Source organism: Myotis daubentonii, chromosome 2 (assembly GCF_963259705.1).
Source record: "Myotis daubentonii chromosome 2, mMyoDau2.1, whole genome shotgun sequence".
Taxonomy (NCBI): domain Eukaryota; kingdom Metazoa; phylum Chordata; class Mammalia; order Chiroptera; family Vespertilionidae; genus Myotis; species Myotis daubentonii.
The window spans coordinates 113,765,687-113,789,106 of record NC_081841.1 but is presented as its reverse complement, the minus strand read 5'-3'; the positions used below and the strand labels follow the sequence as shown (position 1 = coordinate 113,789,106).

General features: G+C 41.4%; 3 protein-coding genes across 7 annotated transcripts in view; 1 reads left to right on the top strand and 2 right to left on the bottom strand.

The window, feature by feature from the left end:
* Positions 1 to 23,420, top strand: part of SMAD9 (SMAD family member 9) — a 111,129-nt gene that overhangs the window by 78,457 nt on the left and 9,252 nt on the right. For 4 of the 5 annotated variants that reach the window (XM_059684315.1, XM_059684317.1, XM_059684316.1 and 1 more), the window contains one exon: positions 13,062 to 13,318. In XM_059684315.1, coding sequence (XP_059540298.1) covers positions 13,062 to 13,318 — 257 coding nt within the window. Of the gene's footprint in view, positions 1 to 13,061; positions 13,319 to 20,397; positions 20,645 to 23,420 lie in introns of those variants that run through there. The other variant, XM_059684314.1, reaches the window with a different exon arrangement.
* RFXAP (regulatory factor X associated protein) overlaps positions 13,250 to 23,420 on the bottom strand; it is a 79,987-nt gene continuing 69,816 nt past the window's right edge. The window contains exon 4 of the mRNA XM_059684319.1: positions 13,250 to 13,353. Within this exon, the coding sequence (XP_059540302.1) occupies positions 13,314 to 13,353 (40 nt within the window). The 3' untranslated portion in view covers positions 13,250 to 13,313. The remainder of the gene's footprint in view (positions 13,354 to 23,420) is intronic.
* On the bottom strand, positions 22,028 to 22,744 carry LOC132226300 (small integral membrane protein 15-like). The gene has a single exon (XM_059681063.1). The coding sequence runs from the start codon at positions 22,415 to 22,417 to the stop codon at positions 22,193 to 22,195; it is 225 nt and encodes a 74-aa protein (XP_059537046.1). The 5' UTR covers positions 22,418 to 22,744; the 3' UTR covers positions 22,028 to 22,192.

The following is a 23,420-nucleotide window of genomic DNA, read 5'->3' as shown; positions in this document are numbered from 1 at the left end:
TAACTGGCTGGTTCTGAATCTGCCCACTGGTGGTCTGCTGGATGCTGGGATGCCCATAGAGAAATGAGCTGAAGGCAATGTTGGTCTGACCCCTGTACAGACCCCAGGGCAGGCTCCACCCCAGCTGCTCATGTCTAACTTTCTACCTAACAGTTTGAGGTAAATTTATGGTGCCCTTTACCTTTCAGTTGTTTTGTACCTTGGACTTCTGCATCGTATCTTATAGTCTGCATCTCTCCTATTCTTTTGTTGATGTCTACACCATTTCTCCTGAACCCATCTAGATTTCACCTCGATAGGGTGGACCCTTACTCTGAGAGTTCTTGCATTGTCCAGATTTTGAGAATGCTGTGCCTGCCATAACCCATGATACTGTAGAAATTCTACCATGGTACTTCCCACCAAGTGCTATAGAGACTTGACCCTGTTAAACCCTGAGAGATTTTCTAGGTGATAGACAGAAAGATTTACCCAATAGGTCTACCTGGAAGAAGACAGATAGATTTCCTAGATATAGTAGTAGCCAAGAGGCAAGCTAGAGCGTAGGTAAAGAGAGTCTGGTTGGGCAGGCAAGGTGTATTAAATCCTAACAATGCATGGATGATGAGAATTATATGCCAAGAATGTAGATGAGTTGGAGTCATGACTGTGAGTGGAATTCTTAGGGATCAATGTGGTGGGTCAGAGTGTGCTGTTTTTGGAGGCGACTCCAAGAGGCAGTAAAGCCTGATGGTCATCCTCTCTCCTTTTACGTGTCTCAGTTTCTTTCACGGCTGTCTAAAACCACCATGAGAACTTGGAGTGCTGGCTGACCAAACCTTATATTCACCCCTCATACAGGTCAAAGTTTAATTACAACTGTATTGTGTAGTCCCTATGAGGCTCTTGCACATCACCCGGGAAATCCTCCCACAGCTCCACAAGGACCCTCAGTCACCTGAGAGTGTCTGCTTACAGACTGGAAGGAAGATGTGCCTCATATCTTTGGTGCCAGTTCATCTCCAAGTGCTCATAGTTATTTTAGTTTTTCACTGGCAGGCAGTTATCCCCTTTTATTTTTATTTTTTTTAAAAAAGTAGGATATTTATCAAACCCTAGCATGAATAAGGACTGTTTAACATTAGAAGCAAAGAAAAATATCAACAGAGTTGACTATATAAAAACTAAAACTTCTGTCACCAAAAAAAATCAGGATAAATGAAAGAATAATCTGCATACTAGAGAAAAGAGTCATAGCATATGTGATAAAGTGTTGGTATAAAGAACTCACAAAAAATAATTCAAAAAGCACATTGTGTTCTAATTACATAAGTGAAAAAAACTAACAGGGGTATTATGAATGAAAAAATTAAATTAGAATAGAAAATTAAATTAGAAAACAGGCCTTTAATAAAATGTATAGCTCTCTAATGATCAAAGTAATGAGGTATCATTTCTTTTAGTCAATTAACAACAAAAAACGTTTTTAATGATAATATCCCAAGCTGGTAAGAGTAGTTAAGGTAGGCTCTTTGATACACACACTGACATACGACTCGGTAACAATATAACAAACTGCAATTTGGGAATATGCATCAAGAACTTTAAAAATGTTCATAGTTTTTGGTTTAGTAATTTTACTTCTGAGAATATGTCATATAATAATTTGGCGATAAGCTATATGCCTAAGGATATTGGTTACAGATTTAAAAATAATATTTTAAAAATGGAAATTCCTGGGGTCCAACCCCAGCAGGTCCAGGAGTCCCCAAAGGTGTGGACGGAGTCGGCGAAGAAGGAATGACACAGAGACAGCGTTTAGTTGATCAGCAGCCTAGCCAGGATCTCTAGCTAAGTTCTGGTTTGGATCTCCAGCCAAGTTCTGGTTAGGTTCCCCAGCCAGGTTCTGTGTTTTTTTTTTTTATTTCTTTTTTTTCTTTTTTATTGCTTAAAGTTTTACAAAGGGTATTACATATGTATCCATTTTTCCCCCCGCCCTAGACAGTCCCCTAGCCTCCCCTATCCCCCAGTGTCCTATGTCCATTGGTTATGCTTATATTGCATGCATACAAGTACTTTGGTTGATCTCTTACCCCCTACCTCCTGCCCCCCAACCCTCCCCGGCCTTCCTGCTGCAGTTTGACAATCTGTTTGAGGCAGCTCTGCCTCTGTATCTATTATTGTTCAAAAGTTTATAATGGTCTCTATTATCCACGAATGAGTGAGATCATGTGGTATTTTTCCTTCATTGACTGGCTTATTTCACTTAGCATAATGCTCTCCAGTTCCAACCATGCTGTTGCAAATGGTAAGAGTTCCTTCCTTTTTAGAGCAGCATAGTATTCCATCGTGTAGATGTACCACAGTTTTCTAATCCATTCATCTACTGATGGGCACTTAGGCTGTTTCCAGATCTTAGCTATGGTGAATTGTGCTGCTATGAACATAGGGGTGCATATGTCCTTTCCGATTGCTGTTTCTGGTTTCTTGGGATATATTCCTAGAAGTGGGATCACAGGGTCAAATGGGAGTTCCATTTTCAGTTTTTTGAGGAAACTCCATACTGTCTTCCATAGTGGCTGTACCAGTCTGCATTCCCACCAGCAGTGCACAAGTGTTCCTTTTTCTCCACATCCTCTCCAGCACTTGTCGTTTGTTGATTTGTTGATGATAGCCAGTCTGACAGGTGTAAGATGGTACCTCATTGTTGTTTTGATTTGCATCTCTCAGATGATTAGTGACTTTGAGCATGTTTTCATATGTCTCATGGCTTTCTGAATGTCCTCTTTTGAAAGGTGTCTATTTAGGTCCTTTGCCCATTTTTTGATTGGATTGTTTATCTTCCTTTTGTTAAGTTGTATGAGTTCCCTATAAATTTAGGAGATTAGGCCCTTATCAGATATGACATTGGCAAATATGTTTTCCTACACAGTGGGTTTTCTCGTTGTTTTGTTGATGGTTTCTTTTGCTGTGCAGAAGCTTTTTATTTTGATGTAGTCCCATTTGTTCATTTTCTCTTTAGTTTCAAGTGCCCTAGGAGCTGTATCAGTGAAGAAATTGCTTCAGCATATGTCTGATATTCTGTGGCCTTTGGATTCTTCTAGAATTTTTATGGTTTCCTGTCGTACATTTAAGTCCTTTATCCATTTTGAGTTTATTTTTGTGTATGGTGTAAGTTGGTGGTCTAGTTTCATTTTCTTGCATATATCCGTCCAATTTTCCCAACACCATTTATTGAAGAGACTATCTTGGCTCCATTGTATGTTTTTGCCTCCTTTGTCAAATATTAATTGAGCATATTGGTTCGGGCCGATTTCTGGGCTCTCTATTCTATTCCATTGATCTATATGCCTATTCTTGTGCCAGTACCAGGCAGTTTTGAGAACAGTGGCCTTGTAATACAGCTTAAAATCTGGTATTGAGATCCCACCTACTTTGTTCTTTTTCAGGATTGCTGCAGCTATTTGGGGTCTTTTTTTATTCCAGATGAATTTTTGGAGAGTTCCTTCTAGAACTATGAAGTATGCTGTTGGTATTTTAATGGGAAGTGCCTTGAATTTATAGATTGCTTTGGGTAGTATGGACATTTTGATGATGTTGATTCTACCAATCCATGAACACGGTATGTTCTTCCATCTGTTTATGTCTTCCTCTATCTCTTTTTTCAGTGTCCTGTAGTTTTCTGAGTAGAGGTCTTTTACCTCTTTAGTTAAGTTTATTCCTAGGTAGCTTAATTTTTTTGGTGTGATGGTAAACGGGGTTGTTTTTATAATCTCTCTTTCTGAAAGTTCACTATTGGTGTATAGAAATGCCTCAGATTTCTTGGGGTTAATTTTGTATCCTACTACATTGCCAAATTCATGTATTAAGTCTAGTAGCTTTTTGATGGAGTCTCTAAGGTTTTGTATGTATAATATCATGTCGTCTGCAAATAAGGACAGTTTTACTTCCTCTTTTCCAATTTGGATGCCTTTTATTTCTTCTTCTTGCCGAATTGCAATGGCTAACACTTCCAGTACTATGTTGAACAGGAGTGGTGAGAGGGGGCATCCCTGTCTTGTTCCTGTTCTTAGGGGAAATGGTGTTAGTTTTTGTCCATTGAGTATGATGTTGGCTGTGGGCCTGTCATATTTGGCTTTTATTATGTTGAGGTATGATCCTTCTACTCCCACCTTGCTGAGAGTTTTTATCAAAAATGGGTGTTGAATTTTGTCAAATGCTTTTTCTGCATCAATTGATATGACCATGTGGTTTTTTTCTTTCAATTTGTTTATGTGATGTATCACGTTTATTGATTTGCGGATATTGTACCATCCTTGCATCCCTGGGATAAATCCTACTTGGTCATGGTGTATGATCTTTCTGATGTACTGCTGGATCCGATTTGCTAGGATTTTGTTGAGGATTTTGGCATCTATGTTCATGAGGGATATTGGCCTGAATTCTCTTTCATTGTGTTGTCTTTGTCTGATTTTGGTATTACGGTGATGCTGGCTTCATAGAATGAGCTTGGAAGTGTTCCTTCCTCTTGAATTTTTTGTAGTAGTCTGAGGAGGATAGGTTTTAGTTCTTCCTTGAATGTTTGGTAAAACTCCCCTGTGAAGCCGTCTGGTCCTGGGCTTTTGTTTGCTGGAAGCTTTTTGATGACTGCTTCAATTTCTTCCATAGTTATTGGCCTGTTGAGGTTTTTAGATTCTTCCTGATTGAGTTTTGGAATGTTGTATTTTTCTAGGAATTTGTCCATTTCCTCCAGGTTGTCTAGTTTGTTGGAGTAGAGCTGTCCATAGTATTTTTTAACAATCATTTGTATTTCTGTGGGGTCTGTTGTTATTTCGCCTCTATCGTTTCTGATTTTGTTTATTTTGGTCCTCTCTCTTTGCTTCTTGGTGAGTCTGGCTAGAGGTTTGTCAATCTTGTTTATCCTTTCAAAGAACCAGCTCTTGGTTTCATTGATTTTCTGTATTGTTTTTTTGGTCTCTATGTCATTTATTTCTGCTCTAATCTTTATTATCTCCTTTCTTCTGCTCACTCTGTGGTTTTCTTGTTGCTGTCTTTCTAACTCTTTGAGTTGTAGAGTTAGATGATTTACTACCATTTTTTCTTGTTTTTTGAGATAGGCCTGTAGAGTTATAAACTTCCCTCTCAGTACTGCTTTCATTGTGTCCCATAGGTTTTGGATTGTTGTGTTTTTGTTGTCATTAGTTTCCAGGATGTTTTTAATTTCTTCTTTCATCTCATTGGTAACCCAATCAATATTTAATAGCATGCTATTCAGCTTCCAGGTGTTTGAGTATTTTGGGTTGTTTTTATTATAGTTTATTTCTAATATTATGCCATCGTGGTCTGCGAAGATGCTTTTTATGATTTCAATCTTCTTGAATTTGGGGATACTTTGCTTGTGTCCCAATATATGGTCTATTTTTGAATATGTCTTATGAGCATTTGAGTAGAACATATATTCCATGGCTTTGGGGTGAAGTGTTCTGAAGGTGTCTATTAAGTCCATCTGATCTAGTGAGTCATTTAGGATTGCTGTATCTTTGCTGATGGTTTGTCTAGCGGGCTTATCCAGTGATGTCAGTGGTCTATGATTGTATTGTTGTCGATCTCTCCTTTGATATATTCGAGGAGTTTTTTTATGAATTTGGGTGCTCCTGCATTGGGTGCATATATGTTTACCAGAGTTATATCTTCTTGTTGTATTAATCCCCTTAGTATTATGAAGTGGCCTTCCTTATCTCTTGTTATGGCCTTCACTTTGAGGTCTATTTTGTCCCATATAAGTATTGCTACCCCAGCTTTCTTTTCCTCTCCATTTGCCTGAAAGATATTTTTCCATCCCTTCACTTTCAGTCTGTGTGAGTCCCTTCTAATGAGGTGGGTCTCTTGTAGACAGCAGATGTATGGGTAATGTTTTTTTATCCATTCAGCCACTTGATGTCTTTTGGTTGGAGCATTTAGTCCGTTTACGTTTAAAGTTATTATTGAAAGGTACTTGTTTGTAGCCATTTCTTTTTTTGTGTGGCTGTTTTCTTTCTGAGCTTTTTATTTCTTCTTTTTACACCAGTCCCTTTAGCATTTCTTGCATTGCTGGCTTGGTGGTGATAAACTCCCTTATTCTTTTTTTGTCTGTGAAGCTTCTTATTTCCCCTTCAATTTTGAATGATAGCCTTGCTGGATAGAGTATTCTTGGATTCAGTCCTTTGCTTTGCATCACTTTGTAAATTTCAGTCCATTCTTTTCTGGCCTGATGTGTTTCTGTTGAGAAGTCATTTGATAATCTAATGGGAGATCCCTTGTATGTAACTTTCCGTCTCTCTCTTGCAGCTTGTAAGATTCTGTCTTTGTCCTGAACATTTGCCATGGTAATTATGTGGGTCTTTTCGTGTTCACCTTGTTTGGGACCCTCTGGGCTTGTGTGACTTTTTTCTTCCCCACCTCAGGGAAGTTTTCTGATATTATTTCTTCGAGTAGGTTTTCTAATCCTTGTTCCTCTTTCTGTTGTTCTGGCACCCCTATTATTCGTATGTTGTTTCGTTTCATGTTGTCCCAAAGCTCCCTTAGGCTCTCCTCCTGTCTTTTAATTTTTTTCTCCAATTGCAGTACAGTTTGGGTGTGTTTTGCTTCCTTGTCTTCTAATTCACTAATTCGGTCCTCGCTTCTCCTAGTCTACTGTTGATACTTTCAATGGTGTTTTTTATTGCAGTTATATCACTCTTCATTTCTTCTTGGGTCTTACTTAAGTTGTTGATTTTTTCATCTGTTTCTTCTAGCTTCTTGCATATGTTATTGATTTTTTCCTCTGTCCAGTTTATGAACTCTAAGACCCTCATTCTGAATTCTTTTACGGTCATGTTGCATGCCTTTGTATCACTTAGCTGCTTTTCTGGCGAGTCCTCTTTTTCTTTCCTTTGGGGGTTTCTTTGTCTACCCATGTTTGATCTCACTGACATATCTAGACGTTGAGTTGTTCAGTGGCTGCTCCCTTGGTGGCAGTGACTCCTTGGGCTGTGGTTGCTCTTCGGGCGGTTGCGGTAGCAGCTGCTTCTCAGTTGGCAGCAGCTCCTCTGGTGGGTGCTGTTCACAGCTGTGGTAGCTCTTCTGGCTGGTAGGGGGAGATTTCACATATAGCTGCTGTTCCTCAGACAGAGGGTGTGGTGCTCAGGAGGCTGCTGTTGTTTGGATCTGCTGCGTTGATTTAAAGGCACAAAATACAACACAACAAGGCACCACGTACCAGGCACCACTCTGTGTTGTTGCTGGGATTCCAGGTTCTTAGTTATCCCCTTTTAACTAGAATTACTGCCTTGCTCTTCCAATCCTGGACAAGAAGAAAGAGTAAAGTAGTCTTTTCTCCAGCCTCGTGGCCAGAGGACTTACAGTTTGTGAAATCCGAGTTGTGGTGCCAAAAAGATGTTACTGATTAGGGTTATCGGCTGGGACCCCAGTTCTTCTTGTCAATGCAGAAAAGATTTTAAGGTCAACAAAAAGGAGAGTAAAGCAAAGTGGGTTGTATTGAAGAAAAATGAGTAATGGGCCACTCAAGAGAGACCATGACCCCGAACTCCTGGGTTATATGGTTTAAATAAGGGATTTTCTGGGTGGAGACTTTCATTTGCATTCGGGGATGATTGACAAAAAAGAGTTACATAACTATATTTTTTCTGCGCATTCCCTTGCCCATAATGCATACAGAAAAATGTATTGGGGGTTGGGGTCCAAAACCATAATGCCAATCTACACCAATAAAAGACAAAGATTGTAATTGACCATACCTTCGCTACTCCCATCACCAATCAGAAGAGTATGCAAATTAACCCAACAAAGATGGCCGTTATATTTGCAAACTGCAGGCAGGCAGGGCAGGGCAGCACCATCTGCTGCCCACCCTAACCCCGGGATTGGGCCTGCCCTGTGTGACCCAGGGCAGTGGGGCAGGCACCGCAGGATCAGGCTTGCCATCTGCCACCCAGGGAGTGGGCCTAAGCCAGGAGGTGGTTATCTCTGAGGGGTCCCAGACTGTGAGAGGGCACAGGTCAGGCTGAGGGACACCACCCCCACCCCGCCAGTGCACAAATCTTTGTGCAACAGGCCTCTAGTTTTATTATAATTGGTCCAGGACCCTAGTAAGGTCACATTGAGGTTATGTCATTTTCTTCTGAGCTTGCACTAAGAACCCACTGGTTCCAAACCTGCCCACTGGTGTTCTACTGGATGCTGGGCCACCCATAGAGAAATGATCTGAAGGCAATGTGGTCTGACCCCTGTTCAGGACCACAGGGCAGGCCCCACCTCAGCTGCTCATGTCTAACTTCCTACCTAACACCTCTCTCACTAACTTTCTTTCTCTTTTGAAACACCACAAGCACCCCAGAGGCAGGCCTGCCACCTGGAGTTCACAGGGTTGTTCAAGAAAGTCAGGGTTTGGCAGTGTCCTTTCGTAATCTCCAACATGTCAGTCCAACCAAGTAACTATGTCCTAGCCCAGTGGTTGGCAAACCGAGGCTCACGAGCCATATGTGGCTCTTTGGCCCCTTGAATGTGGCTTTTCCACAAAATACCACATGCGGGCATGCTTGTATAGTGTGATTGAAACTTCGTGGCCCATGCGCAGAAGTCAGTTCTCAGCCTGGGAAAGTCTATTTTGAAGAAGTGGTGTTAGAAGTGGAGGTACATTTGCTGAGGTCAACCCCTCAGATTGAGGACTTTTTTGTTTGTTTGTTTGTTTTTAAATTAAATCTTTATTGTTCAGATTATTACAGTTGTTCCTCTTTTCCCACTCATAGCTCCCATCCACCCGGTTCCCACCCCACCCTCTGCCCTTACCCCCGCCCACTGTCCTCATCCATAGATGTACAATTTTTGTCCAGTCTCTTCCCGCACGCCCCACACCCTTTCCTCCCAGCCCCTGAGACTAGTCAGTCCACTCCTTTTCTATGCCCCTGATTCTATTATATTCACCAGTTTATTCTGTTCATCAGATTATTTATTCACTTGACTTTTAGATTCACTTGTTGATAGATATGTATTTGTTGTTCATAATTTGTATCTTTACCTTTTTCTTCTTCTTCCTCTTCTTAAAGAATACCTTTCAGCATTTCATATAATACTGGTTTGGTGGTAATGAACTCCTTTAACTTTTTCTTATCTGTGAAGCTCTTTATCTGACCTTCAATTCTGAATGAGAGCTTTGCTGGGTAAAGTAATCTAGGTTGTAGGTTCTTGCTATTCATCACTTTGAATATTTCTTGCCACTCCCTTCTGGCCTGCAAAGTTTCTGTTGAGAAATCAGCTAACAGTCATATGGGTACTCCCTTGTAGGTAACTGACTGTTTTTCTCTTGCTGCTTTTAATATTCTCTCTTTGGACTTGTATGCATGCATATAAGCATAACCAATGGACATAAGACACTGGGTGATAGGGGAGGCTAGGGGACTGTCTAGGGCGGGGGGATAAAATGGATACATATGTAATACCCTTTGTAATACTTTAAGCAATAAAAAAAAAAGATTCTCTCTTTGTCTTTTGCTCTTGGCATTTTAATTATGATGTGTCTTGGTGTGGTCCTCTTTGCATTCCTTTTGTTTGGGGTTCTCTGCACTTCCTGGACTTGTAAGTCTATTTCTTTCACCAGGTGGGGAAGTTTTCTGTCATTATTTCTTCAAATAGGTTTTCAATATCTTGCTCTCTCTTCTTCTGGCACCCCCATAATTTGGATGTTGGTACTCTTGAAGTTGTCCCAGAGGCTCCTTACACTATCTTCATATTTTTGGATTCTTTTTTCTGTTTGTTTTTCTGGTTGGGTGATTTTTGCTTCTTCGTATTTCAAATCTTTGACTTGATTCTTGAAATCCTCTAGTCTGCTGTTGGAACTCTGTATAATATTCTTTATTTCAGTCAGTGTATGCTTAATTTCTAGTTGGTCCTTTTTCATATCCTTGAGGGTCTCACTAGATTTCTTGAGGGTCTCACTAAATTTATCGGCGGTTTCTAGAAAATTCTTGAAAAACCTTTTAAGTTTGGTTTTGAACTCTATATCCAGTAGTTTGCTTTCCTCCATTTCTGTCATTTGTGACCTATTTCTTTGTCTCTGCATTTTTTTATGCTTCCCTGTGTTGATAGAGTGGCTTTGTGTGCTAGGTGTCCTATAGGGCCTAGTGGCTCAGCCTCCCCAATTACCTGCGGTGGACACTCTTGGTGCACCCCTTTATGGGCTTTGTGCACAGTCTTGTTGTAGTTAAGCCTTGATTATTGTAGGTATCACTGGGAGGAATTGACCTCCAGGCCAATTGGCTGTGAGAATCAGCTATGTCTGCAGTGGGAGAACTTCTGTGCTGGAGACGCCTTTATGGGGCAAGACTTGCTTCAGTGGGGCTTTGGTGCTCACTGAGTCTGCCCCCTGAGTGTGTCCCTTATGGATCTGAGGAGTTGTAATCTGGATGGTCCCACTCTGACCACTGGGTACCCTGGCTCTTGGATCTCTAAGGAGGTGCTAATTTAGCCTCTGCCTGAGGCTACCCAGCAGGAGCTATGGAGAGATCTGCAGATTCCTCTTCTTTGTTTGGGATTTTCAGGTGCCCAGATGAGGCCCAGCTGTGAAGCAATGCAAGCTGCTATGGGGCCTTGGGCCTTCTTTTGGATGTTCTGGGTCTCTCTGACCCCGCTGCAGTTTGTTAGGTAATTGTAGATTGCAAAGGGCCAGGTCATTCATATGCAAAAACCTCTGCACACAGCTTGGGTGGGGCGGGGTCTCAGGGAATCAACAGGGCGGAGCAAACAGCTCTGGCTGCTCCTCAGTCCTGCCCTAAGAGATCCTGGGTCTCAGTGTCCCCCAGTAATTGCTGCAAGCACCTCTGAGAGAAAGCCGCCCTTGAGTTCCAACTGACACCAGACAGCCCAGTTTCTCCCCATATGAGTCTGGGTCTCCAGAGACTCACCTGGAACTGGAGTTCAGAGCAGTTGGGACCTTGAGACTCCCTCCTGATTGAAAAAGACAACCACCTCCTCAGTTGCCAGCCCTTTCCATGTGCGCCTCTGTACCTCTGCACTTTACTTCCGCACCTCCTCTGAGTCTCAGTGTGCTTTTCTCTTTTTTTCTAGTTGTAGAATTTCCACTCAGCCAGCCTTCCCGTGGTTCTGGATGATGTCCATTTTGTCTTTTAGTTGTATTTTTGAAGTGGTTGTGCGAGGCAGCAATTTCCTGTGTTTACCTATGCCGCTATCTTGGTTTCTCTCCTTGAGGACGTTTTTAGCAAAGGCCAGCTTAGGAGTACCATAATTAAGTTAATAACAATGTACCTACCTATATAGTTTAAGTTTAACAAATTTGGCTCTCAAAATAAATTTCAGTCGTTGTACTGTTGATATTTGGCTCTATTGACTAATAAGTTTGCCGACCACTGTCCTAGCTAGTTAGGAACATACTTCTGCCTACACCTCAAGGCCTGGGTCATGGGTGTCAGACCCCAAGCCATTCTGGGAGAATGAATAATGAATATGAGAAAGAAAAGGGAGAGGAAGGCTGAGAGAAGAGAGGAGCCATCTGATCTGGGTAGGGAGAGGGGAACCTTAGCCTGAATATCAACAGCTGTGCTTTATCTGTGTGACCCTGGATCAGTTTCTTCAGAGTGATATGGTTAGAATACATAATCCTGAAAACCATTATTTTCTAAAATTGTATTAAGGTAAAGAAGATGGGAAACGGAGACAATAGATATGTTGGGAGGTATTCACATATAAAGGCCCTCAATTGCTACTTAGAACCTGACAAAGAAATTCAGCAGCTATCTGAGTAATGTTTCCTAAATGCAAAGTTACGCAAATTTGGGTCTGAGAACCCCTGAAGCACTATAAATTCTATTTTAAAATTTTGTTTGAGGCAACCTAAAATATATCACTGTAAGTATATTCTGGTTCATTTCTAGGAATATCTTGTAACTGCAGGATGATTAAGTTTACAATCATGTAGTAGTGGTAGAGAATTTTATTTCCATTAAAAGGTTGGAAAAAAGTTGTTCTGGTATTTAATATCCACAGACTAGACTTTCTTCATTTTATCTAACCCCAGTCACTTGCTACATATTTATGTTGAATTTCAAAACCAGAAATTTGAAGGGAAATAACACAAACTTAATTTGGAGTAAAAACTAGTGTGAGCAGTGCCTTTTAATTCCAAGAATATGAGAGTAAGTAACATAAACTACATTTTGATTGTCTATATCTGAAAATGTGGCAAGAATTTATTTGTTTATAAGTAACAAATAGGCATTATTTCTATGATCTATATTAGAAGTTGAATTAGGTCTCTTTGAAGTATTTATTAAGAGAAATGGATTTATAATTGTTGGTAAAAATAAAATTTAAACTTCATTTATTGTTTCCTCTGAAGTGGGTTTAGTGTATACACTTAAGTAATATTTTTCATATTACCGTGTCCAGTTTTAATTTTTTTTTTACTTATATATGTACTAGAAGGGCTATTTGATATTTTCTGCCTTAAGTATTCATTTTGTATTAAATATTATGAGCTTACTTTTATTTATTTTTTAAAAAATATTTTTATTGATTTTAAGAGAGAGAAGAAGTGAAAGGGATAGAGAGATAGAAACATCAATAAGAGAGAAACATTATCGATCAGCTGCCTCCCACACATCCCCTACTGGGGATCAAGCCTGCAACTCAGGCATGTGCCCTGACCAGTAATCAAACCGTGACCTTCTGGTTCATGAGTCAACACTCAACCTCTGAGCCATACCAGCTGTGTGATCTTACTTTTAGAGTGAATGAATGTGAGATTGAGAAAATGATGGAGAGAGCTGATTTACTTGTTCTGTGCAGTGATGGTAAACATGGGTTGCAATCCACTTTTATTTTAAATGAACTCATGGAAAAAGCACAAATTAGAATTAAAACAAGTTGGCAATTAGGTCACATATTTTACTAAGCTGTGATTGGTAATATGAAAAGTAACTTCACAGTAGATAGTCATATTTCTTCAGGTTACAAAGGTCAATGAGAAGAGAATGGTGGTACAGCTAAGCTAAAGATGGTGCAGGTATTTGAAGACTGTTTTTGCCTCATAGGTGTGCATTTATATTATGTCGGGGGAGAGGTCTATGCTGAGTGTGTGAGCGACAGCAGCATCTTTGTCCAGAGCCGGAACTGCAACTATCAGCACGGTTTCCACCCAGCCACTGTCTGCAAGATCCCCAGTGGTTGTAGCCTCAAGATCTTCAGCAACCAGCTCTTTGCTCAGCTACTTGCTCAGTCAGTTCACCATGGATTTGAAGTAGTCTATGAGTTAACTAAGATGTGCACTATCCGGATGAGTTTTGTTAAGGTAAGGAGTGCTTGCTTCCACATTGAAGATGGAAACTGAAAAACAAAAAAGGCATTCTTTGGTTGATGTGGCAGTTACATAGCCAGTTCTAGTAGACAGCAGGGGGTTTTTTGGGAAGTTTATTTCTATGAGTATGATCTCTCTTGTTTAGCAATTATAAGAAAATTCTTAAGCATAACACTTTTGGAGAAAAAAACAACTTTAAGTAGTTATCTGATTTTTAATGCAGAAGATAAAGTGACAATAATATTTTTATAAGATGCAAGGCTATAGAGATTTTTCCAACCCTCAAATTGCCAAGCATGATTATCCTATATAATAAAGAGGTGATATGCAAATTAACCCTCATGCCCTCACAAGATGGCTGCCTACGACCAGGCCAGCAGGGGGGTTAGTGAAGGACGACCAAACAACTGAACAAGCAGGCTGCCAGGTGGGGCCAGGCCAGCAGGGGGGTTAGTGAGGGATGATCAAACAACTGAACAGCAGGCTACGTGGGGCAACCAGGCCAGCGGGGGTGGGGGGGGCGTGAGGGGAAACCAGGCCCACAGGAGGGGCAGTTGGGGGCAACCTGGCTGGCAGCAAGGGGCAGTTAGAGGTAACCAGGCTGGCATGCAGAGGCAGTGAGGGGCGATCAGACTGGCAGGGGCAGCAGTTAGGGGTGACCAGCCAGGCAGGCAGGTGAGCAATTAGGGACCAGTGGTCCTGGATTGGAGAGGGTGCAGGCTGGGCTGCGGGCACAAATTTTGTGCACCGGCCTCTAGTAACTTAATAAATGTTGACGAATTTGCCTGAATGAAATTAGAGACTCCTCTAACTCTTAGCATACAGGAAAATGGAGGAGGTAATATTCTATATAATAAAAGGCCAGAGGTGTCACAACTGAAATGACCAGAGACCAGACCACCATGGCCCTTCATGGGCTGGCCCCGCCCCCAATCAAGTGGTTAGGGGCAATCAAGCAGGCATGCAGAGTGGTTTAGGGTGATAAGGTAGGCAGGCCAGCTGTTAGGGGCGATCAGGTAAGCAGATGGCCCCTCACTGGGCTGGCCCCACCCCCAGCAAGTGGTTAGGGGCAATGAGGCCGGCAGAGTAGTTAGTGGTGATCAGGTAGGCAGACCAGTGGTTAGGGGTGATCAAGTAGGCAGGCAGTGGTTAGGGGTGATCAGGTAGTCTGACCAGCAGTTAGAGGAGATCAAGTAGGCAGACGGCCCCTTGCCAGGTTGGCCCCACCCCCATGCAAGCAGTTAGGGGTGATCAGGTAGGCAGACCAACAATTAGGGGTGATCAGGTAGGCAGGCCAGTGGTTAGGGGAGATCAGGTAGCAGACAGCCCCTCGCTGGGCTGGCCCCGCCCCCAAGCAAGCAGTTAGGGACAATCAGGCAGGCAAGCAGAGTGGTTAGGGGTGACCATATAGGCAGACCAGCGGTTAGGGGTGATCACGTAGGAGGCAAGTGGTTAGGGGCCATCAGGTAGGCAGGCCAGCGGTTAGGGGAGTAACCCTAACCCTGCCCCCCAGCAAAGAAAGAGGGAGGCCCAGGCCAGCCAAGCCATCGCACCCCAGCCTGTCACCTGCAGAGGGAGGCCACTGGTGGCAGGGGAGGGGGTCAGCACTGCACAGATGGCAAGCAGTGGCAGCAGTGAGGATGGGGCCAGCTGCCTTGCAGTCAGGGGAAGGAAAGCCCTCAGGCCAGGCCTAGGGTCCCTAACCGAGGGTCCCAGATTGTGAGAGGGTGCAGGCCGGGCTGAGGGACACCCCCCCCCCCCCCCGAGTGCACAAATTTTTGTGCACCGGGCCTCCAGTGTGTGTGTGTATATATATATATATATATATATATATATATATATATATATATATATATCCATCCAAACAATCAGTATGTCTTGTTCTAGATGTTTTTCAAGTAAAATTTATTAGTCTTTTAAAATTACCATGAAAAATAATTGTCCAGTTTTTCTGTACTCAAATTATGTTTTTATTGTATTTTTAATTTTAGTAATTTTAAAAAATCAAGAATACAAATACAATTTAAAAACGACTTCTTGAAACTATTTCTCTTTTGTGATGACAAAGCAGTTTTATTCAGTTTTGCTGGTAAGCTGTAAAAAGCATTTTTACATTGTAAAACAATTAACTAATATCTGGAAATTTTTTCCAGTTTCTGATGCTTTAGACTCAACAGAGGGGATTAAATTGCCATTAATGAACAATCATTTGAATTGTATGGTTATTTTTCCAGGTCTTTGTTTTTAAAATTAGGATGAAATACCAATATCTCAGAGGTAATTATTTCACTATAATATATACTTGCATAGAAATCTGATTTTCCAAAAATCAACCAGATGTATTTAATAGATATACAACATTTAAATCATAAAGCTGCACAATTCAATGAAAACAAAGTCCCTAATATTTCAGGGACTTTAAAAAAATTCTTAGCAAATATAACTACAGATGATCAGTTTAAAAGAAATTTAAAAGCTCTCATCACATTAAAGAAATGTGTAACAATGGGAGGTGATGGATCTTAACTAAACTTATCGTGGTAATCATTTCGCAATATATGCATATACCAAATCGTTATGTTGTATACTGAAAACTGATACAATGTTATGTATCAATTATATCTCAATAAAACTGGGGAGGGGGGAGACAGTACAAATTAAAAGAACATAAAATATTTCATTACTAATTTCATACTGATTATATATTGATATGATAAAATTTGGATATATTGGATTGATTAAAACATTACTAGATTTTAAAAAATACCAATGAAATAAATTATAGATGACTAAACACTAGTGGCTATTATTGGGGGATGATAGACTAGATCATCTTTAAGGACTCTTTCAGCTCTAATTCTTACTAATTCTAGGGCTCATTTCATCAGTCAACAAATATTTTTGAGCACCTATCATGTGCCAGGTTAGGCACCATTCTAGGAACTGGAATACATCAATGATTATGCAAAGATCTCTGCCTTTATAAAATCAATATAATAGGAAAGAGAAACACAATAAACAACAGCTATAATAAAGAATTTGAATGTAAAGAAAAATGCAGAGCAAACGAAATTGGAGTGCTGGGGAAGAGGTAGATTGTAGGTTTTAACGAGGTGGTCAGGGGAAGCCTCATTGAAGAGGTGAAACATGAGCAAAGACTTGAATGACACAAGAAAGATAGCCATAAGGATATCTGGGGTAAGAGCAGTCGACACACAGGGAATGGCAGGCTCAACTACAAGAAGCAAGAGCATGGCTAGGAATTTGTAGTAGCAAGGAGACTGGGGCATAATGAGTGAGGGTGATGTGAGATCAGAACTGTAACAGGGAATCAGATCAGTGCTTTATAAGTCAGTGCAAGGGTTTTGGCTTTTACTCTAAAGAGAAGGGGAGCCATTGCAGGGATTTGAGCAGAAGATTTTCATGATCTGACTTAGGCTTTTAAAGGATCATTCTGGCTGTTGTGTGGATGCAGGCAGGGTTGGAAGTAGGGAGACCAGTTAGGAGGCTACAGCAATATTCAGATGAGAGGTGATGGTTGCTCCCAGTAGGAGAGTTCTAATAGAAGTTGTGAGAAGTGGACAGATCTAAATGTGAAGGCTGACTTGATGTGGGGTATGAGAAAAAGAGGGGAGTTAGATGAAGTTTTCTTTAATCAAGATGGAGAAGATGCAGGTGGCTCAGGTTTGGATACAAGACAAAGAGTTCAGTTTTAGTGAGAATAACTTTGAGGTGTTTGTCACACGTTCAGTGAAGTACTGAGTAGGCAGTTGGATGTACAAGTTAGTCTGCACTTGGAGAGAGAAAGCTGAATTGAGAATGTAAATTTAGAAATTATCAGGTTATGGACAGCATTGAACTCCATGAGCCTGGATGATATCACCAACAGCTTGAGTTTAAACAGAGAAGATAAGGGGTTCCAGGATGGAGTCCTGGGACATTTCAACTTTAAAAGATAGTGGAGAATGGAGACAGGGGGATGATGGCAGTGTAGGTAAATGCCTGTACTCGTCACCTCCCACAACCACATCAAAATTACAGCTAAAACAGAACAACCATCATCCAGAACCACCAGAAAGCTGGCTGAATGGAAGTCCTACAACTAGAGAAGTAAATAAGAAAGCACACTGAGACTGGTAGGAGGTGCAGAGGCGTGGAATGGGCTGGTCCGGCACCCAGGTGTGCCGCTTTTTTAATCGGGAGGGAGATCATCTCTGTGGAGGCTGCCAGGAGGAGCAAGGGGTCCCAGAACCACACCAGATCCCCAGCCCCAGGGTCCCAGAGCTGGGAAAAGAAATCCCTGTGGTCAGTAAGAATTACAGGTTGTAAAAACCAGTGTGGATTGGGGCTCAGTGACACAGAGGCTGCTGGAGACCCATCTGTGCCTCTTAAAAGGCCAGCACCACAAACTGAACTTACAAGATCCTGATTCCTCTGAGCTCCAGAACCAGGGCAAGGTTCTGGGGGACACACACATACAAGGAGGAACTGGATTGTCTGGCATCATGGCAGAAACTCAGGGTGGCATTCTCCCAGACAGAGGTGCTCACAGGGATTATTGTTCCTATGCTGGAACCTCCCAGGTCACAGGGCTGACTGGCAACCATTTCTGTTTGCTCTGCCCTGGTGATTCCCTAAGGTCCCGCCTCATCCAATTTATAACTCCACCCAAGCTGTGTGTGTGTATTTTGCATATGAATGGCCTGTCCTTGCTCAGGCTAAAGTGTCTCAAACAAGCTGCAGCTGGGTCAGGAGTCCCAAACTTATCAATAAAAGGCCTAAGACCTGGCACCAGCACCAGCCTGCCTTGCTTCATAGCTGGGCCTTATCTGGGCACTTCCAAACCTGATACAAAGAGGAGGCATCTGCAGATCTCTCTGTAGCGACTGCTGGGTAGCCCCAGGCAGTGGCTGACTTTGCACTTCCCTGGAGACCCAAGAGCCAGTGTACCCAGTGGTCAGTGTCAGCCTATACAAGATTACAACCCTACACATCTATAAACAACACACTCAATGAGCAGACTCAGTAAGCACCAAAGCCCCACTGAAGCAAGTCCTGCTCCATAGGGGTGTCTCCTGCACAGCAGCTCTCCCACTGTAGTCACAGCTGGTTCTCACAGCCAATTGGCCTGGAGGTCATTTCCTCCCAGTGACACCAATAGCAATAAAGTCTCAACTACAACAAGACTGTGCTCACAGCCCACAAAGGGGTGCACCTAGAGTTTCCAACTCAGGTGATTAGGGAGACTGAGCCACTGGGCCCTATAGGACACCTACTACACAAGGGCTCTCTACCAACTCAAGGAGACATAGCAGCTCTACCCAATACATAGAAACAAACACAGGGAAGCAGCCAAAATGCAGAGACAAAGAAACATGTCACAAATGAAAGAAGTGGAAGAAAGCAAACTACTGGATATAGAGTTCAAAACCGCAGTTATAAAGTTACTCAAGAACCTTCTAGAAACCTCCAAAAAATGGAAAGGACCAGTCAGAAATTAATCATACACTAACTGAAATAAAGAATAATATACAGGGATTCAACAGTAGAGTAGAGGATTCTCAAAATCAAATCAATGATTTGAAATATGAGGAAGCAAAAACCACCCAATCAGAAGAGCAAAAAGAAAAAAGAATCCAAAAATATGAAGATAGTGTAAGGAGCCTCTGGGACAACATTATGGGGGTGCCAGATGAAGAGAGAAAGCAAGATATTAAAAACCTATTTGAAGAAATAATGGCAGAAAACTTTCCCTACCTGTGAAAGAAATAGACACATAAGCCTAGGAAGCACAGAGAGTCCCAAACAAGAGGAACCCCAAGAGGACCACACCAAGACACATCATAATTAAAATGCCAAGGGCTAAAGACAAAGACAGAATCTTAAAAGCAGCAAGAGAAAAGCAGTTAGTTACCTACAAGGGAATGCCCATAGGACTATGAGCTGATTTCTCAACAGAAACTATGCAAGTCAGAAGATAGTGGCAAGAAATATTGAAAGTGATGAATAGCAAGGACCTAAAACCAAGATTTCTTTATCTAGAAAAGCTATCATTTAGAATTGAAGGTCAGAGAAAGAGCTTCACAGACAAGAAAAAGCTAAAGGAGTTCATCACCACCAAACCAGCATTATATGAAATGTTGAAGGGCATTCTTTAAGAAGAGGAAGAAGAAGAAAAGGAAAAAGATAAATAAAATATGAACAACAACATGGCAACAAATACATACCTATCAACAATTTAATCTAAAAGTAAAAATAAATGAATAATAAATTTAATGAACAGAATAAACTGGTGAATAAAATAGAATCAGCAGCATGGAAATGGAACAAACTGACGATTTTCAGAGAGAAGGGAGCGGGAAGAGATTAAACAAAGATCATATATGCATATATGCATTACCTAAGGAGACAGACAATAAAGATTTTTTTAAAAAAAGAAAAGATAGTGGAAAAGAGAAAGAACCAGCAAAGAAAACTGAGAATGTGCCACCACCAAAATAGTAGTAAAACCAAGAAAGGAAGGTTCTTCCTAAGCCAAAAAAGAAAATACATTGAGGAGGAGAGGGGATGAACTAAAGCAAATACTGCCCATGTGACACAAAGACTGAAAGCTGATCATTAATTTGAGCAATATGAAGGTCTTTTTGATCTTGATAAGAACAATATTGTTGAAGGCTTGGGTGAAATGTTGATTAGAATGGATTTAAAAGAGTGGAAGAAGAGGAATTGAGACAGCCAGTGCAGATGCCTGTTTTTGAGGGGTTTTGCTACAAAGGGAGTCAAAGACGTAGGACAGTAATCTGTGATGGTTGTATTGCCAAGAGAAGTATTTTGAAGATGAAAGACATTTCAGCATGTTTGTACATTGATGGGAATGATCTGATGGAAAGAAAAAGGAAAGAATGGGGAGAGTTTCTGCAATGCTGTCCCCAGAGGTGAGTGAGTCTTATGCACAAATAGATGGCTTATTTGGAAACACAGATAATCTATAGTAAAAGGTAGAAAGGTCAAGTCTGTGGGTGCAGTGCTGTGGAAATTCTCTTCTGATTGCTTCATTTCTCTCATTAAAATAGGAAAAAAGAAAATCTGTTGTAAGCAGGCTGGAGGAGTAGGTGGAAAAGTAGGAGAAATGAGAGAGTGAATGGTCTGGGAGAGAATGCTATGATTTCCAAGTGGCATCAAAGGTCCACTTGAAGTTTCTAGCCACAAATGTAAAGTGTAATCACACAGCATGGTGTTTGAAATCCAACTTTGTTTTAAAAATAAAAACGTACCAATTTTATATCAGTATCTACTTTCATTTTTAAATTAAAGCTGATAATTTCTGTAATTTAGAATTAATTACCAGAGATGCTGAAAATATTAATGAGCTATTAAATACTGACAGTGAGTAAAATTATTGGACCATGCATTTATAAAAGCCATGTTTCATAGTAAAAAGTTCCAATTATATTTAACTGAAGGAAATATCCTTTAGCTTTTTATTTCTAACTAGAGGCCCGGTGCATGAAATACGTGCACTCGGGGGGGAGGGGGCGTGGTGGGGGGAGTCCTGCAGCCCAGCCTGCACCCTCTCGCAGTCTGGGAGCCCTCAGGGGATGTCCAACTGATGGCTTAGGCCTGCTCCTCGCTCAGTTCCGATTGGCTGGACCCCAGCAGCAAGCTAACCTACTGGTTGAAGCATCTGCCCCTGGTGGTCAGTGCATGTCATAGCGAGCGGTTTGAGCAGCCTTAGCATATCATTAGCATATTATGCTTTGATTGGTTGAACAGACGACCGGACGACTGGACATTTAGCATATTAGGCTTTTATTATATAGGATTACAACACATTCTCATTTTGATATAATTTATCTTTTTCACCCAATTATTATACCAAACAAAAATTTTCCAAATGTTAAGCCTTTCTTTACCATTTATGAAATATGACTTACTCTTTTAGAGTTCCTTAGGAAAAAATTGAATTTTTAATTTTCATTGTGAGCTTATTCGATCAGAAATTATAGGACATCACTACATGAGTTCAAAAAATGGAATAAAAATTAAAAGTATTATTTATATTATCAGCAAATTATCAGATAAGACATTTTAACTACTTCATATTTCTTCTTAGCACGAATAAGAATAAACTGGTTCCAAAGTACTATGAGGGTTGGCATTTTTACTGCAAGCTTTAAATCACAGTGTTTCTCTATTCAACAAGTCATATCCAAGTAAATGGCAGTGTCCATAAGTACAAAATTGTTAGTAGCTGGTACTCTATACAATCGAGAGAATTTTTTATAAAATTAGATTTTTAAAAAGGCAGAATGTCTGATAATTATCAGTCTCTCAAAGGCTAGAATGAGAAAAATGTAGAAAGTGAAGTACTCACTGATTAATATTTTGCTTTGAGAAAGCCAGAAATGATTCTAAGACATAAGCAATAATGATAAAAGATGTAATTAATATGCTGTATCTCTTTTTAAGCCAAAGCACACTTTTCACCTCAGGACAGTTCTCATTTTTACATTCTTAGTTTCCTTTGTCCGGAATAGGACCCCTTTTGAGCCAGTATTTGAATAGAGTTCATAATCCAAAGTTATTTTTTTCTCCACAGGATGTTTTAAGCTGCAAAATGGAAAGTGACTAAGTCAGTTATAAAGGATTTTTAGCATAATAAATGCCAATTTACAATAACTGTCAATAAACTTCTATGCAGAAGCCCAAAAGTTGCTACAGTAGTGGTCAGAACTAACATCTTCCATATGCTCATGCTTTGTTTATTAAATACTATCATAAATCCAGAAAAGAAACCCTACAGGGTCCTTCCAAAGCTGCATAATTTCTCAAATGAGTTTCCTCTGGTTGAGGAGCCTGTTCATTCCTTCAGTCCTTTTTCAGTTGTTTAGCTTTTGCAATATTTTCTTGGCATTTTTGTGTTTTCTTTTGCTCCTTTCCCCAGGCCTCAATCATCTTGGCCAATTTCCAGGACAGTACAGCACTTGCTAGAAACAATGGAGTAAGGGCAAAAATAACTGTTGTAAGGAAGCCATATGGATCCTTTGCAGCCCATTCCACAACATACTCAGCCCAAGCCTTAATGTCAAACATCTTTGTAGTAGTGTTAGGAAAAGGCGACTTATGCTTGAGTTGTGATTTCTAACTTTGTCCTGGATTGGTGAGCCAATTACAATTTCAGATGGATGACCCCTGGTTGGTTGTCTTTTTTAGCTCTACTACATACATCTGAGAGAAGGTTTAAATCCTATATACTTGGACTTGGATCCCAATTCCCAACTCCTGAAATCCAACTTTTAAATAACTCTACAGAGAATCAGTGTTCCCAATAACAAAACTAATTTGCTTAACTGAATCTGTCATTTTAAAAATAACTTTTCATACAGAGAAAAATATACAAACTTATTTATTTACTTGTCTATTTATTTACTTACTAGAGGCCCGGTGCACAAAAATTTGTGCATTTGGGGGGGAGGGAGGGTCCCTCAGCCCAGCCTGTGCCCTCTCGCAGACTGGGACCCGTCGGGAGATAATGACCTGCTGGCATAGGCCTGCTCCCGGGTGGCAGAGGGCAGGCCCAATCCCTAGGTGCAGCCCCTGGTCGGGCTCAGAGAAGGGCCGATTAGGGAGTTGGGGTGCCGCCCCCTGTCATGCACAGAGCAGGGCGGATTGGGAGGTTGCCATACCACCCTCAGTCATGCTCAGGGTAGGGCTGATTGGGGGGTTGGGGCACCGCCCCCTGTCACACTCAAGGCAGGGTCCATGTGGAGGTTGCGGTGCCACCCGCTGTCACGCACAGAGCAGGGCCAATTAGGGGGTTGGGGCGCTGCCCCCTGTCATACACAGAGCAGGGCCCATCAGGGGGGTTGAGGCTCCTTACCCTGTCACACACAGAGCAGGGCCCATCAGGGGGTTGGGGCGCCGCCACTGTCACACTCAGGGCAGGGCTGATGGGGAGGTTATGGTTCTACCCCATCACACACAGAGCAGGGCCCGTGGAGGGGGGGTTGGGGCACCACCCTCTATCACCCACAGAGCAGGGCCAATCAGGGGGTTGGGGTGCTGCCACTCTCACACTCAGGGCAGGGCCGATGGG